The following is an 18,625-nucleotide window of genomic DNA, read 5'->3' as shown; positions in this document are numbered from 1 at the left end:
AGGAGCCCTGTTTGATGCCATTCCATTCGCTCCGTTCCAGCCATTATTATGAGCCGTCCACCCCTGAGCAGCCTCCACTGACACATACACACACACTTGACGGGTATCATTATCAAGACGTGCCCCACCCACCGCTCAGAGATAACAACAATGCCAAAATACACTGCACCACCCAGCTTCTTATCTACAGGGCGAGGGCGATAGTGGCTGATTAGGGGTGTGTGTGTGTGTGTTTGTGGGTGTCTCTGGGGTGGGCCCATCCTCACTGTAGACCGAACAGGAACTTCCTGTCAGGAGCTGTCAATCAAACAGACAACTGGCCTGAGGGCAAGACAGCCTGTAGCATGGCATGAGCAGTGTCGCTTGGGTTGAATGAAGTCCATAAATATGTAATTCTTTGTGCAATTCATATCTATAGGCTACATTTAGGTTTTTCTTTCATTATTTGTATCTGGCATTAGTGCGTAGCCTAGGCTTTAGGACCTGATCCACTGAGGCAAAAATGACAATGTCAGAGTTTAATTCAACAAGAGAAAAGTTGTGAAATGGTGAGTTGAAAATAAATAGAAGGGAGGACCAGAACTGTAGTCTAATGTCTGGGAAAGATTTGGTGAAGTTGTAAAAGAGGATGAGGATGTTATGTGTGATGACTGTGAGGCACTATACAATTTCGACACTCACAAGACAGGGACTTCAAAATGGCACGTCATAGGAACTGTACTGTTCAGATGGGTTAAATGGAAAAGTAGGCCAACTGAAATCTGGACACTAACTGTAGTTCTATAACCTTTCACATAGCCTAATATAATACTAACTCCTGCAGAATTAAGCATTTCTTGCAGTAAAATGATACACCAAATTTTGACTAGGGAACAGGACTGGAGAAATAGGATTTAATTATTTTAGCATCTTGAAAGAATGAATGTGTGGTTAGGGACCGTCTATAAAGGTGCCATCTTTATCAAAATCATGAAAGTTGATAGTACGTAAACCACATAGAATATACATCCAAGGCAAACTGGAATCGTGTTGGTTCATTTTAGCAGCTTTTAATTTCACAGAAAATCTTTCCAGTAAATTGTTTTGTTATTGCATTTTCTCCCCGTCTTTACATTTACATTTTAGTAATTTCTGTGCGAGAGAGGCAGAGATTAGAAAAGAGAAAACAAACTTTACCGATGTCAACTAGATTGAAGCATTCATTCCTTCGATTTATGACATAAGTGTTTATTTAGTCTCTTGGTCACAGATATCTTCAAAAAAAGTAGTGGTGTGGATCAGAAAACCAGTCAGTATCTGGTGTGACCACCATTTGCCTCATGCAGCGCGACACATCTCCATTGCATAGAGTTGATCAGGCTGTTGATTGTGGCCTGAGGAATTTTGTCCCGCTCTGCTTCAATGGCTGTGCAAATTTTCTGGATATTGGCGGGAACTGGAGCACGCTGTCGTACACATTGATCCAGGGCACCCCAAACATGCTCAATGGGGGACATGTCGAGTGAGTATGCAGGCCATGGAAGAACTGGGACACTTTCAGCTTCCTGGAATTGTGTACAGATCCTTGCGACATGGGGCCATTCATTATCATGCTGAAACATGAGGTGAGGGTGGCAGATAAATGGCAGAGCAATGGGCCTCAGGATCTCATCACGGTATCTCTGTGCATTCAAATTGCTATCGATAAAATGTAATTGTGTTCATTGTCCGTAGCTTATGTCTGCCCATACCATAACCTCACCACCACATTGGGGCACTCTGTTCACAATGTTAACATCAGAAAACTGCACGCTCACATGACACCAAACACGCTATCTACCATCTGCCCGGTACAGTTGAAACTGGGATTTATCCGTGAAGAGAACACTTTTCCAGCGTGCCAGTGGCCATCGAAGGTGAGCATTTGCCCACTGAAGTTGGTTATAATGCCGAACTGCAGTCAGGTCAAGACCCTGGTGAGGATGACGAGCACGCAGATAAGCTTCCCTGAGACGGTTTCTGACAGTTGTGTAGAAATGTTTTTGTTGAACAAACCCACAGTTTCATCAGCTCTCCAGGTGGCTTGTCTCAGACGATAGAGAAATTAAAATTAAATTCTTGGCTCTGGTGGACATTCCTGCAGTCAGCATTCTATTTGCACACTCCCTCAACTTGAGACATCTGTGGCATTGTGTTGTGTGACAAAACTGTACATTTTAGAGTGGCCTTTTATTGTCCCCAGCACAACATGCACCTGGGTAATGATCATGCTGTTTAATCAGCTTCTTGATATGCCACACCTGTCAGGTGGATGGATTATCTTGGAAAAGGAGAAATTCTCAATTACAGAGATGTAAACAACTTTGTGCACAGAATTTTAGAGAAATACGTTTTTCGTGCATAAAAGAAAATGCTGGGATCTTTTATTTCAGGTCATGAAAAATGGGACCAACACTTTACATATTGTGTTTATATTTTTGTTCAGTGTAACTTTAGAAAAGGTGGCTAACAAATAGCCTTCTTAACTGTCTGAATTTATAAGCAGAAACACAGGCCTAAATAGGCCTGTCAATAAAACATTCCACCCACTCTGACTGTAAAGCATATTTTCTATATTTGCGGGTTAGGGTCGGGTGTGGACCTCAGATGTTCACTATATTACATATAGTTGGGTGGTTACGGATGGGTTATTAACAACTGTGGGCAGGTGCGGGTGAACAAACAGCTGACCCGCGCATAGCTACCACACACACACACACACACACATACACACACACACACACACACGGACATAAGCACGGAAATATGCATGTACACAGACACACACACACAAACATAGGGGTTCACACAGTGTCTACCCTACAGGATGTACTGGGTATTTTCAGAATCTATTGTGGTCTGCAGACAGGGTGGAGGGCAAGAGGGCTGCAGCTTTGATTGCTGTTAGATGCAGTATTCAGACTCTGAAAAACATTAATCACATTTTCTATGAGTGAAGTGATGTGGCATTCAGCAAGCTTTCATTTAAATGAAATTCAATTAATGGAATTTAATGTATTAAATATGAGTATGAATGAAATTCAAAGAAAGTACAGTGGAGTCTGAAATTATTGACACCCTTGATAAAGATGAGCAATATATAAAAAAATATAATTCAAATACTGTGGTCTATTCTATGCTTTATATTATTTTACACTAATACAATTGCTCAGAGAAGGAGATTTTGTTTAACAAGTAATATTTTTTCTTCTTAAAAAGGTATGGGTCAAAATTATTGACACCCCTAAAGATTCTTATATATAAAGTAGTCAACAGTTTAGTATTTGGTCCCCTTTCCTAGCACGCAATGACTACATCAAGTTTGTGACTCTATAAACTTGTTGGATGCATTTGTTGTGTATTTCGGTTGTGTTTCAGATTTTTTTTGTAACCAAAGTCAGTTAATGGGAAATAATCAGATTGTATTTGTCACATGCGCTGGATACAACAGGTGTAAACCTTACAGTGAAATGCTTACTTACAAGACCTTAACCAACAATGCAGTTTCAAGAAAAGGCCTAAATAAAGTAAGAGATAAAGTAACAAATAATTAAAGAGCAGCAGTGAAATAACAATAGTGAAGCAGTATACAGGGGGTACCAGTACAGTCTATCTGCGGTGGCACCCGTGTCGAGGTAATTGAGGTAATATGTACATGTAGGTAAAGTTATTAAAGTGACTATGCATAGATGATAAGAGAGAGTAGCAGCAGCGTAGAAGAGGGGGGTGGGGCAATGCAAATAGTGTGGGTAGCAATTTGATTAGATGTTCAGGAGTCTTATGGCTTGGGGGTAGAAGTTGTTTAGAAGCCTCTTGGACCTAGACTTGGCGTTCCGGTACCGCTTGCCGTGCGGTAGCAAAGAGAACAGTCTATGACTAGGGTGGCTGGAGTCTTGACAATTTTTAGGGTCTTCCTCTGACACCGCCTGGTATAGAGGTCCTGGATGGCAGGAAGCTTGGCCCCGGTGATGTACTGGGCCGTACACACTACCCTCTGTAGTGCCTTGCGGTCGGAGGCCAAGCAGTTGCCATACCAGGCAGTGATGCAACCCGTCAGGATGCTCCCGATGGCGCAGCTGTAAAACCTTTTGAGGATCTGAGGACCCATGCCAAATCTTTTCATTCTCCTGAGGGGAAATAGATTTTGTCGAGCCCTCTTCACGACTGTCTTGGTGCGCTTAGACCATGATAGTTTGTTGATGATGTGGACGCCAAGGAACTTGAAGCTCTCAACCTGCTCCACTACAGCCCCGTCGATGAGAATGGCGGCGTTCTCGGCCCTCCTTTTCCTGTAGTCCACAATCATCTCCTTTGTCTTGATCACGTTGAGGGAGAGGTAGTTACCCTCGCACCACACGGTCAGGTCTCTGACCTCCTCCCTATAGGCTGTATCATTGTTGTTGGTGATCAGGCCTACCACTGTTGTGTCGTCGGCAAACTTAATGATGGTGTTGGAGTCGTGCCTGGCTGTGCAGTCATGAGTGAACAGGGAGTACAGGAGGGGACTGAGCAGGCACATTTTAGGGGCCCCTGTGTTGAGGATCAATGTGGCGGATGTGTTGTTACCTACCTGTGGTGGCCCGTCAGAAGTCCAGGATCCAGTTGCAGAGGGAGGTATTTAGTCCCAGGGTCCTTAGCTTATTGATGAGCTTTGAGGGCACTATGGTGTTGAACTCTGAGCTGTAATCAATGAATAGCATTCTCACATAGTTGTTCCTTTTGTCCAGGTGTGAAAGGGCATGTGTCATTTCAGAGTCACTTTTATTGTAAATAAGAATAAAATATGTTTCTAAACACTTATACATTATTGTGGATGCTACCATGATTACGGATCATCCTGAATGCATCGTGAATAATGATGAGTGAGAAAGTTACAGAGAGATCATACCCCAAAGACATTCTAACCTCTCACCAGAATCGGTAACAGGGGATCTTTGATAATTTTAACTCCTACCTTTTCAAGAAAAAAACATATGACTTGTTAAACACAATCTCTTTCTCTGAGCAATTGTATTATAAAATAATATAATTTCCCTTTTTTTTAGCATACAATATAGATCATTATTTTAATTATTTTACAGTCATTATTGGTCATCTTTATCAAGGGTGTCAATAATTTCAACCCCACTTTATGTCATATCAATAAGACTAGGACTGAGACATCGGTCTCAGACAGGTTAGGTAGTTTGAGGAACTTGAGTAAAAAAGGGCTACAGCTGATGAGAAGCACCAGTATTCTGTGAAGACATTTTATTTGAATAATACCAAAATAGCAACATTAAGGGAAATATTTTTTTTTCTCTCAGTAACTGGAAACCATGTACAGTAAGAACAAATCTAATACAGAAAACAAAGAGATTCTGTCTGATATGTTGAACTGTTATTAGATACTGTACATATATTTTCTTTTTTTAAGGAGTGGTTGTTGATATACAAAAATTGTATCATGAAGCTTTTTGGCTTGTATGGTGTATTGGCTTGTCTGTATGGTACAGTATATAATGTAATACGGGACTTCTGTCTTAGTGTCTAATGGCAGCACACATAAACCTTATCATATGTCTATTTCATGTAACCTTACAACAGTATCACGTTACAGTACAGAATATAGAATATGGGACTAACTCTTCTCTGTCTGTCTCCATGGCAGCATACACAGACCACAACAGCTTGTCGCCGCGGCACATCAAGAGTGACAGTGACGATGATGACCTGCCCAATGTCACCCTGGACAGTGTCATCGAGACCGGATCTACCGCTCTGTCTATAGCACGCGCCGTACAGGAGTAAGTACTAGTGTGTGTGTGTCTGTGTGATCTACCATCTTTAATGCATGCCGTACAGAAGTAAGTATCAGAGTGTGTTGTGTGTGTTCTGTGTGTGTGCGTTTGTGTGTGTGTTTAAGTATTATGTATCCTTCTGTATGGCCTTATACCACCCTATTGATGTTTCTAGTCCATCTGTGTATAATAAGATGAGTCAGGGCTTCCCCATCCATCCTAGCCCAGTCTTATAATCAGAATCAGGGTTTCAGTATGCTCTCCTCACCCCTAAACCTAGAAACCTCCAGATTTTAACCACCAGATATTTTAACCACCAGACTCAGCACACACACACACACACACACACACACACACACACACACACACACACAAACAAACAAACGTTCCCTCACTTAGAATGCATCCCAAACAGAGTATGTGGGCGGAGTGGAGCTGGAGCGGAGCGAGGAGCAGAGTGTGCCTAATTTGAATGGAGCAAAGAGCGACATTCCCAAAGGCTGGATTGTCGGCCTTCTCCCTCACTCCAATTTTGCTCCAGTAGCGCTCACCTCATGAGCTCAGGGCTTGCCCAGCCCAGCATGCGTTTGTAGCCTAAGAACTAGTTGGGTAGATAGCTCAGTGTGTTATTGTTGCAAAGTATTTATAAACAAAAAATCAGATCTCTTAAAAGTTTCATTCATTTTTGTTCTATTATCATTTAGTCCATATTTGATTTTGGCCTAAATGATAATAGGCCTGGCATAGTCCCACTTTCAAGGAGCTTTTGTTTAGCATCCCCAGTGGCTCTGCAAGCGCGGAGAGGATGGCCTGCTCTCCAAGCACCATAGCATGAGCCTGAAGCAACAGACTGGCCAAACATGTGTTTCTAAAAATGAATTCAAAGGCACTGTAGACTGAGCCTAATAAGGCATTTTTCGTTTAATTTGTATTTAATTCTAAGTAAGTCACAGCTTATACACACAATTTATTGACTATAATAATTTAATACAACAAAATGTTGTTTAAATGCTGAGAGCTTTATGTCCCTACCAGCTTATTTTGTAGCACTTGCAAATCCTGCACGATGTATTTCTTTGTAGGCCTTGAAATAATCCATATAATATAGCCGAAATAATAAATTTTTGCTACTATTAGGCTCCCTGTCTGTCTCCTGACCTATTTAGTGTTTATATCCTGTTTAGTATGACATGTAGCCTAGATAGAGGATCTCCAGGAGTGATATCGTTTTTTTGTCTTTATCTGTTGTGGTCTAATACTGTGCTTTTGCTGACTAGGGCCATCTACTTTAAGTGCTGCCTGTCTTCCCAGTGGCCTACTTGGTGTGTGAACTGCTGACTGCTCATAATTTGCAGATAGTTGTTGACACGTCAACCAGGATCAAGGGGCAGGGCAATTTGTGACTTGTTTTGGTGATCAGTGGCTGTATTGGGGGGTAGTGGTTTTACCTCTCCTAGGCAATCAGCAATTAGTACAGGGAGGTGTGCTGTCCTCCCAGGGGCGGAAATCCCATCCTGGGAAAAATAAGATTTGTCCCCCCCAATAAATCACTGAAACATATCTATGTAATTTAAATCATATTAATAATATGCAATGAAAGCAATTGTGCTGATTATAGACACTTTGCGATTGCGACCCCCCCACCCTTTGCCTCACAATGGTTTGATCCACTGCCAGTTCCTTAGCTTGCTAGGTAACAGAGAGGTCGTATCTACTGTCTGAAAGGCACTCAATGCACGTAGCTGACGTGAGGTTAATCCAGTCAATCGCGCACACACACTAGCTGAATATGCAGAGCTAGCGCGCAAATATTAACTATTAAGCTAGCTAGTACCTATTCCATTTATGTGGCGTCGTCAAAGATGGAATCTTTGCTATCGTCAATTTATTCCAAGATCAGCATGCAGATGATGTAAGTTAGTGCTTCAAAGTCCCTGTGATAAGGTTAGCGATAAACTGAAATCCAAACTGAACAGAACTACACTCTCTTCTACCATTGTCTTAAATATATTTAATGGTCTTGTTGCAAAAGCTAAATTGTCGCAAGGGAACTTTTATTTATTTATTTTATTTCACCTTTATTTAACCCGGGTAGCAAAGATTATAGCAAACACCACTGAAACTGAATTGGTGCTCGCTAGCTTTGCAAATTCAGCTATTGTTGGAAGCCAGCCAATATGAAATAAACTATTAAAATTACAAAAGGTTGCAGCATATGTTGTGTAAATGGTGAACTCATACAGCTGTCAACTCTTGTCATTTTAATCCGTTTCACATTTGCTAGCTACCTTTTAGATCGAAGCCCAAATAGAATGATTGAAGATGATAGAAGCCCATCTCCTACTGTAAATAACCTACACACTGTGTGTGTTGCCAGCCAGCCAGCCAGGTAGAAAAATGGCAGAAAAATAAAAGACGGACATCAGAGTATTTTTCAATACACCAAAACGCATAGTAAGAACCCTAGTAGCCTAATATCTCAAAGACTAGTTGATAAAATGTTCATAAGAAAGAAATGAAATTCTAATGGAAATGTTTCACAATGATGTCATTAGGCAGAGCAGGCAACAGATCGCACACAGACAGCAGAGTTGGGGACAGATATGCAGGGACAGACTGGCAGAGACAGGGAGTCTCAGGTAAGTTTGTTGAGTCTTTGTTTGGCAACATTATGAAAGGTTCTCAATTGTTTTGACTTGTAAAATAGGAAAATAATTGGAAAATGCCATGGATACTGTAACGTTTGTCGTCGGGAGACGAGGAAGCGGACCAAAACGCAGCTGGGAGCGAATACATGTTTATTTAACACACTAGAATTAAACATGTACACAAACTCAAGTAAGAACTGCCAATACGTTACGTGCTCAAATAAGGAGACAACAACCCACAAACATCGTGGGGGAAAAGGAACTTAAATGTGATTCCCAATCAGACTTCACAAGCAACAGCTGTCTGATTGGGAAATCACCCGAGCCCAACATAGAAATAAAACACAAAGAAAGGCTATAACCAAAACATAGAAAATAAAGCATAGAAATGCCACACCCTGACCAAAATAGCAGAGTTCACCTGGTCAGGGCGTGACAGTACCCCCCCTCCAACGGTGCGTACTCCCGGCGCACCAACCTAAAGTCTATTAGGGGGGGACCCGGGTGGGCGCCTCACCCTCGGTGGAGGCTCTGGCCCCGGGCGTGTTTCTCCCCCTGCCTCCACCCTAGCCCTACCCCTCTGGCCCGGACTGGACCACTGTGGAGCGGCATGCTCAGGCTCCGGAGCGGAGCCGTCGACCGGAACAGGATTGGGCACCGGTGGACCAGACACGGGCCGTGCCGGACTGTGGACACGCACCGTGGGCTTGGTGCGGGGAACAGGGACGGGCCGGACAGGACCGGGGACACGCACCACCAACCTGGTGCGGGGAGCAGGGACGGGCCGGACTGGCCTGGGGACACGCACCACCAACCTGGTGCGGGGAGCAGGGACGGGCCGGACTGGACTGGAGACACGCACCACCGGCTTGGTGCGGGGAGCCGGGATGGGCCGGACAGGACTGTGGACACGCACCACTAACCTGGTGCGGGGAGCAGGAATGGGCCGGACAGGACTGGGGACACGCACCACTAACCTGGTGCGGGGAGCAGGGATGGGCCGGACTGGACTGGGGACACGCACCACTGGCTTGGTGCGGGGAGCAGGGACGGGCCGGACTGGACTGGGGACACGCACCACTGGCTTGGTGCGGGGAGCAGGGATGGGCCGGACAGGACTGTGGACACACACCGTGGGCTTGGTGCGGGGAACAGGGACGGGCCGGACAGGACTGTGGACACGCACCGTGGGCTTTCTGCGGGGAACAGGGACGGGCCGGACAGGACTTTGGACACGCACCGTGGGCTTGGTGCGGGGAACAGGGACGGGCCGGACAGGACTGTGGACACGCACCGTGGGCTTGGTGCGGGGAACAGGGACGGGCCGGACAGGACTGTGGACACGCACCGTGGGCTTGGTGCGGGGAGCAGGGACGGGCCAGACAGGACTGGGGACACGCACCACTAACCTGGTGCGGGGAGCAGGGACGGGCCAGACAGGACTGTGAACACGTACTGGTGACCTGAAGCGTGGAGCCGGTTTAGCCACTCGTCCTGGCTGGATGCCCATCCTAGCACGGCATGTGCTGGGCATGTCCACCGGACGCACTGGGCTGTGCGGGCGCACTGGCGACACAGCGCGCAACTCTGCATACCATGGCTTGGTGCGGGGAGCAGGGACGGGCCGGACAGGATTGGGGACACGCACCGTGGGCTTGGTGCGGGGAACAGGAACGGGCCAGACAGGACTGTGAACACGCACTTGTGACCTGAAGCGTGGAGCCGGTTTAGCCACTCGTCCTGGCTGGATGCCCATCCTAGCACGGCATGTGCTGGGCATGTCCACCGGACGCACCGGGCTGTGCGGGCGCACTGGCGACACAGCGCGCAACTCAGCATACCATGGCTCCTCCTCCAGATCTTCCCTCTGCAGGTCCTCAATCAAACGCCTCATCTCCTTCTCTTCCTCCGCCGTCATCCCCCACGAGAGCAGTGGTCTGGGCTCTTCCTCTGCCCTTCCGGACCACCCCATTAGCCCCCCCAAAAAATTTTCTTGGGGCTGTTTTCCGGGCCTCCTCGACCGCCGCCTGCGACTCCGTCTACCAGCTGGCTTTTCCTCCTCGACCTGGGAGTCCGTCCGCCAGGGTCCTTTCCCCGACATGATCTCCTCCCAGGTCCAGAACTCCTTTCCCTCGCGAGCCCATCTCTCGCGCTCCTTTTCCTCCCGCTGCTTGGTCCTGGTTCGGTGGGTTGTTCTGTAACGTTTGTCGTCGGGAGACGAGGAAGCGGACCAAAACGCAGCTGGGAGCGAATACATGTTTATTTAACACACTAGAATTAAACATGTACACAAAATCAAGGAAAAACTGCCAATACGTTACTTGCTCAAACAAAAGAGACAACAACCCACAAACATCGTGGGGGAAAAGGAACTTAAATGTGATTCCCAATCAGACTTCACAAGCGACAGCTGTCTGATTGGGAAATCACCCCCGAGCCCAACATAGAAATAAAACACAAAGAAAGGCTATAACCAAAACATAGAAAATAAAGCATAGAAATGCCACACCCTGACCAAAATAGCAGAGTTCACCTGGTCAGGGCGTGACAGATACGCCCACTCTCAACTTAAACTGGTGACTGAACTAAGATTTGTTAAAGGCAATGGTATTGCTGTTGTGATTAGTTGTGTAGTTTTGGGTACCGGTAGTTAGGAGTATGGCAAACACCTTATTTCTTTGGTTCCTCAATATACATTTACCATATTAATATACATTTACCATATTACAATGTAGGCTATGTGTTACAGCACTACTTTTGGTGTCCCCCTCAGGAATTGCTCTTGAGAAAATGTCATGTAATTGTCCCCTCCAAAGTTGATATCAGATTTTCGCCCCTGTGTCCACCTCTGCTAGGCAATTAGCAAATATTGTTAGTTCTTCAGTCTCCCCTGGTTTCTCAGCAGCAGCTGTAAGCGGCAGTCGTGGCGGTTTTGTCGCAAGATTAAGACCGTCGGTGAAACAAAAACGGTTCTGCCTGTCACGCCTGCTCCCGCTCTCCCTCTCTGGTGCTCAAGGGCGCCAGGCTGCCTTACGCACACCTGTCACCATCATTATGTGCATCAGCGCTCATTGGACTCACCTGGACTCCTTCACGTTTTGATTACCTTCCCTATATCTGTCTGCTTCCTCTGTTTCATACCCGTGTCAGCATTGATTTCGTTATCTTTTCATGTCCAGACGCTGTCCTGTTCCATTTCCGTTGTTAATTAAATGTTCACTCCCTGTACTTGCTTCTCATCTACCAGCTTTGAACTTTACAGAATGCTGACACCACTAAAGGAAGCATCAGGGAGTATGGGGATTTTGTTTTGGTTTGTGAAGTCGGGTCCGGGTGCCGTCACCGATGGAACCAGAGCTGCCTCAGCTAGTTTGTCAGGCTCGAAAGGTCTTCTTGCCACGCTCGGCTTGGCAAACGCCCACCTCACGTCATGCTTCAGCCGACCCATCAGGCTCCCAGGCCTCAACCGGTTCGTCAGGCTCCCGCGCCTCAGTGGGATCGTCAGGTTTTCACGCCTCAGCTGGATCGTCAGGCTCCCACACCTCAGCCGGCTCGCTGGGCTCCCACACCTCTGCCGGCTTGTCAGGCGCCTACGCCCCTGCCGGATTGTCCAGCGCTCATGCCTCGTTCGGCCCGTCAGGCTCGCTCAGGTGGGACCCCAGGTGGAGCCCGTGGGGGGGGGGGTACTGTCACGCCTGCTCCCGCTCTTGCCTTTCATTACGCACATCTGTCACCATCATTACGCACATCAGTGCTCATTGGACTCACCTGAATGCCTTCCCTATATCTGTCTGTTTCCTCTGTTTCATCCCTGTGTCAGCATTAATGTTATGTTTTCATATCCAGACCCTGTCCTGTCCTGTTCCATGTCCGTTGTTAATTAATTTTTCACTCCATGTACTTGCTTCTCATCTACGAGCACCGATCCTTACACTGCCGAGTTGTTTTGCTGAGTTGTTCAAGGAAGGAAAGAGAGGGAGGCGCCACACCACTCTCACTTGAGTATCACACCTAGTTATTTACAGATTCTCATTTTGCTCTTTTGTAGCTTCGTCAACTATGCGTGTGCTCCCCACCCCTCTGCTCCCCACCCCTCTGCTGCAACCCTTATAATTTAGTGTACCCTGCGCGCACAACCCATGTGGAATTCTCAGTCTCTGGCAGCGTTTGGAACTGACAATCTGCGGTCAAGAACGCTGAGTTCATCTCAGCCTATGCTGCCGTTCTTCATACTAGAAGTTCTTCATACCGCTCTTCATACTAGAAGTTGATGGCGCTGGAGGAGATTGCTGCCGTTTTACGGGCTCTTTACAGATTGTGCTATTGTGTGTGTTTTTTCGCATTTTTTGTAACTTATTTTGTACATAATGTTTCTGCCACCGTCTCTTCAGAACGAAAAGAGCTTCCAGATATCAGGACAGCGATTACTCACCTCGTACTTGCAAAGATTTTTTCTTTAAGGTGAAGGATTTACACAGACACCCAACAAGGCCCTCATCCCTCTCATCCGCATGAGAAAGAGACAGAGATATCGGGGACATATGTGGAGGTGCCTTGTAAGGATCTGACAGAGAGTGGGTAATCTGCCTCTACCATCAGTCCTACTAGCCAACATACATTGTATAACATACATTGTATAACAAAATAGAAGAGCTATGATCACAAATATCCTACCAACGGGACATTATTAACCTCTCTAGGGTAGGTGGGACAAAATCGTCCCAACTACGTAACAGCCAGTGGAATCCTGTGGCGCGTTATTCAAATACCTTTGAAATGCTATTACTTCAATTTCTCAAACATATGACTATTTTACACCATTTTTAAAGACAAGACTCTCGTTAATCTAGCCACACTGTCCGATTTATAAAAAGGCTTTACAACAAAAGCAAAACATTAGATTATGTCAGCAGAGTACCCAGCCAGAAATAATTAGACACCCATTTTTCAAGCTAGCATATAATGTCACATAAATCCAAACCACAGCTAAATGCAGCACTAACCTTTGATGATCTTCATCAGATGACACTCCTATGACATTATGTTATACAATACATGCATGTTTTGTTCAATCAAGTTCATATTTATATCAAAAACCAGCTTTTTACATTAGCATGTGACGTTCAGAAGTAGCATACCCCCCGCAAACTTCCGGGGAATTTACTAACAATTTACTAAATTACTCACGATAAACGTTCACAAAAAGCATATCAATTATTTTAAGAATTATAGATACAGAACTCCTCTATGCACTCGATATGTCCGATTTTAAAATAGCTTTTTGGTGAAAGCACATTTTGTTTCCTGATCTTTTCATATCTGTCTTATGTTGAATAAATACATTTGTAAATTTGTATTTCAGAGTAAAGGCATACTCCATATTTGAGAGTACACTATAAGGAGTATAATGACACAAAGCTTTTGTCTGTATCATGTAAGGTTCACAGATCATAAGATCCTACAGGAGGCATGTATACATCTAGAAAGGGCCTAAATTAAGTACAACTACTGTAAAGTACTACTTAAGTTGTTTTTTGGGGGGTATCTGTACTTTACTTCATCATTTATATCTTTGCCAGCTTTTACTTCACTACATTCCTAAAGAAAATAATGTACTTTTTACTCCATACATTTTCCCTGACACACAAAAATACTCTTTACATTTTGACAGGAAAATGGTCCAATTCACACACTTATTAAGAGAACATCCCTGGTCATCACTACTACCTCTGATCTGGCAAATTTGCCAATTTCATTGGGATTTTCAAAAAAATGCTTTGTGATACAAATGCAAAAAACATGTTAAACATCCTTCCTCCCAGTGAAGTTCCTACGTGAGAATTGCTGGAACAATCTGAGATACCATAAAATATTTTCTACTCCTAAGGTATTTTAATGGGAAATGGCTTGTTGAAAAAAGTGGATGTTATTGTTGATAGTGGATTTACTATACAGGCTGTAATCTGGTTGCCTATTCTGTATACAGTGTAGATGTATGAAGTATTATATGGCTTGTTCTAGCCATACTGTTCAGTGTGTGAGTACCAAAAGTAGAGGTGAAGGATGTGCGAGAGAGTGTCAGTGAGAGGGGAGAGCCTGCAGTTGAGCTGAGGCCCATGTATCCACATAAATACATGAGGGAGAAATTAAGAGAGATAAATAAAGAGGACTAGAGGGAGGGAAAGAGGAAGAGTGGGGGGGAAAGGAAGAGTGGGGGGGAAATGGAGTGCGAGCAAGGATAAGTAATGGGCTTCTTGGCCTGTTTCCTTGGGGAAATGGTGGATGGGTTATTGTTGGAAAGAGAGAATAAGAGAGAGATGGACAGAGGGAAAGAAGGAGGTGGAATATAAGGGAGAAGGGGAGAGAGGGTGGAAGGGAGGGAGAGGTTGCAATGCTCTAGTGATTTCTGACCGGTCCCCAAGGGCCTGAGGCCGAAGAGCAGGTGAAGGGAGAGCGGGGAAGTGTGTGCGCGGGGAGACGGTGTGTGCGTGTGTCTGTACGCAGGTACAGAGATGCCCCTTGGGCTTTTGTAAGTCCTAACTACATTGTGTGTGTGTGTGTGTGGGTGTGTGTGTGTGTGTGTGTGTGTGTGTGTGTGTGTGTGTGTGTGTGTGTGTGTGTGTTGTGTGTGTGTGTGTGTGTGTGTGTGCTTGAATGTTTGTGTTTCTACGCCTCCTATGCCTCCATTCCATATGAGGGGTTGTTTGTTTTCTGTATCTTGTTGTTATGGTCCCATTTCCTCTGAGAGATTCAGAACCAGACGAATGCACAGCCTCTGTCCTGCACACAGTGTTCCGCAGAAAGCCCGTTACAGGTGACACACACACAGGAATGCACAAATACACACACAGACACACACACACACACAGATCCCCCTCCCCTCACCCACGACCCCCACACACGTACATACGGAAAGATGAGGGCGAAGAGAAAAGAAGAAACAAAGGAACAAAATCAGAGAGCAGAGAGTTGAAACAGATCGCAGCTGAAAGTTTCCTCTCTTTCAGTGTGTTGGTTTGGGAAGACAAACACAGAGTCTTTCACACAGGCTGTGATGGCAGGGTTACACAGGGTTTAAGGCTGCCGCTCTGCCACGGCTCTCAGGAGATATTACTGCTACATCTATTATTATTACTACTTCCACAAAAACGGCTATAATACTATGATACGTGTAGGGGTAGAGTAGTAGTAATGGTATAAATGTCTCCATACTGTATTTAGTCAGTAAAAATGCAAATGTAGTAAAGGATGTGCTTTTGTAATAGAAGTAAGCCTTGCTTGTGTGATGAGTAGTGGTGGGCACCAATATCGATAATTCAATATGATGCCGATATCGTTTGATGTTGATATGAGCAAGGTATGTCGTGAAATCGGTTTATATAAAAGACCATACATGATTGTTCTTGCAGGCACAAAACCCTCGTACAGGCTCTAAACAGATCATACTTAACTGCCTGCTGATGGGCCAACAATGGGCTTTCCATTGTATTCAAACTGGCCCAATGGGCAATCAGCTGTTGGAACTTTTGCGATGTTATTCATTCAGTTGCAATGTTATACATTCAAACCGATATCGATTAGAACATTTTTAACCAAATTTTCCATACCGATGCTCATCACCAGTGATGAGTAATATTTCCTTAGAGTAATAGAGTCTCAAATATGACCCGTGTTTAATCCAGTTGGTCACATCTACAACTACTCGAACATCCACTGGCATTACCTTTTTTTAACTGCTTTGATGCTATTTTCACAAGTAAGTGGTGGTTTTTCTAAATGCTTAGTACTAAAAACTCCAAACTGTTTACATGTGTAACTCAGCAAGTCTCATATTCAAAATGTTGTATTGTGCATTCATTTTGTTTGAAGCATCTTTCATCAATCAACCATTGATGTATTGTGTTATTTATAATATCATTATGTTGTGTTTTGGTGATTACATCAATGTTGTAATGCAATTTCACAGTGAACTGTAATTTTTATTTATTTTATTTTACCTTTATTTAAGGAGGGAGTACAGTGGTTCCTCCTTTAAAAGTTGCGTCATACTGAGGCACACCTTGCGTGCTGCTGCAGCATTCTGTGGCACACCATTTATTTCTCAACCATTTTTTTCTGTAAGTTATTGCTAGATTGACCACCAGAGGGCATCTTCGAGAAGCATTTGATAGTATTCCGTATTGGCATTACCAGAGAATTTAAGTTCACAGTTCACACCATCGAGGGGCGGATGTTTACTTTTTACACAAGTAGTTTTTGTCCAGTTTCGTCCGACGAACAGATAGTAGTGGTAAAATAAAAAGGGATACATTTTATTTGCCATTTAGGCTAAAGGGAATTCTAAGCATCACTCCAGTCAAAACAGGCTCTGCGAACGTTCGATTCCATTCATTTGCTATGGGCTCGCGCACCCGAATGTCCATTCAGAAAGCACAACGACTATACCATTTAGCTAAGCTAAGAATGATGGGAATAATCAAGTCAGTTGGTTAGTTAGATAGCCTATAGCTAATATACTGGCAAGATTGATGTATAACTACTAACTTTAGGTAGCTAGCTAACCTACCGGTATATACTGCTGAAATGATATGCTATGTGGTTCGTAAAGACACCGTAGCTAACAAATTGTCAGCCAACATAACGTATAAGGTAACTTATTTGAAAAGTCATGACTTTATTACATTGAGTAGCAAGCTACCCCTTGGTCGTTAAGGGGGGGGGGGTTCACACCTAGCTCGGCTATTAGAATATTCTTTAGTAAAGGTTGAATAGTCGATTGTTCTGCTATTAGCCCCCCTCCCCAACTTGCAAAAAATTGTTGTTGTTCCCATCTCATTCCTTTCCCTCTTCCACGTGTCATCATTCTGCGCGAGTGGCTTGCTTGTGGGCGTGCTGGCAGGACATGGCAGCATCTTCGGTTATGCGTCAAGAATTCTGCGTACAGTAGCACATTTCTATGAAGGTGTGGTTATTCACAGGCAAATTGTTAAATGCTATGGAGGTACAGTTGTGTCTTTTTGTCAAGAAAAAACTTTTTTATTTTAATCAAAAATAATTGTTCTGAAAGCAAATTTTTTCCAACACAAAGGAAGTCATAGTGGACACCTACGAAGAAGGACTGTGTGATGATGGCATCTCAGGTAAGCAGCACTGGGCGTTCTTCCATCCAACTTTTACAAAGCTAGTAGTTAGCTCCTACGATTCAGTGTCAGTTCATAACATTCTACTATATTACATACATACCGTAGAATGATAAATCATGCAATTATTATCCTCAAGCTAACAAAAAACATTTAGCGTTCTCGCCATTTTCTGTTTAATTAATCTTACTTTCTTTCATGGCAACTCATAGGCAGGCCATGCCATATTTCTTTCATAGTCGATATTTAAACATATTTCATGACAGTGTAATGGTTAGAAAGAACACTATGTCTGTCATGAAGAGTTAGGGAGTCTTTGCAGCGTGTAGATGGTGCAGGTATCATTGTGTATTTCCCATCACCTAATGAACAACCACAATATCAGTCTGGTGTTAATATTTCTGTACTGTATTGACGTATCCTGAAAAATACATCTGCTGCTTTAGATTGAATGGTCATATCTCAGTTATTGTTTTCATATCTACAAAAAATAAGCTATTTTCTTTACTTTCAGAGAGCGAGCTGATCAAGTGGTTGAAAATGTAGATATTGCCAGATGTTCAGGCCGTGGAAGCTTTATTGCTGGCAAAATTGCTCATAACCAGAGGTAATTAAACTGTTCTGTGTTCTTTTTCTCTCTTCATCTCTGCCTGTCTTGTTGTACATGGAATCTGCTCACATGCATTAATTAAAAAACCCTTAAGATGTCAGCTGCTAATTTTCAAATTTACACCACATAAACACAGCCATTTTCACTGGACTATCTGTTGCTATCTGTTGCTGCAAAGTCATTATTTCCCTGGGGGTTAGCCTTGCAATAACCAAGTGGTGAGACACATAGCCCTCTATATTTAAATGTTTCAGGTAAACTCCGATAGGTGTCTGCATCACATACAGTATCTTCTATTGACATTATCTTCTATTGTTTGTCCTCATGTGTCTGTTTTTCAACATAAAGTACTCTGAAGCCACTGTGTGGATACCAGGTGAGACCACACATACACAATAACAGTCTCTCTTCTTCACTTCATCCCTCTCC

The 18,625-nt window shown here is 44.1% G+C and overlaps 1 protein-coding gene across 1 annotated transcript in view; it reads left to right on the top strand.

Moving 5' to 3' along the window:
- The window catches only part of LOC115161466 (Krueppel-like factor 12), a 189,973-nt gene that overhangs the window by 134,582 nt on the left and 36,766 nt on the right, over window positions 1-18,625 (top strand). Inside the window, exon 5 of the mRNA XM_029712456.1 lies at window positions 5,669-5,804. Within this exon, the coding sequence (XP_029568316.1) occupies window positions 5,669-5,804 (136 nt within the window). The remainder of the gene's footprint in view (window positions 1-5,668; window positions 5,805-18,625) is intronic.

This window comes from Salmo trutta, chromosome 24, assembly GCF_901001165.1.
Source record: "Salmo trutta chromosome 24, fSalTru1.1, whole genome shotgun sequence".
NCBI classification, from domain to species: Eukaryota; Metazoa; Chordata; class Actinopteri; order Salmoniformes; family Salmonidae; genus Salmo; species Salmo trutta.
This window is presented reverse-complemented; position numbering and strand designations above follow the sequence as displayed.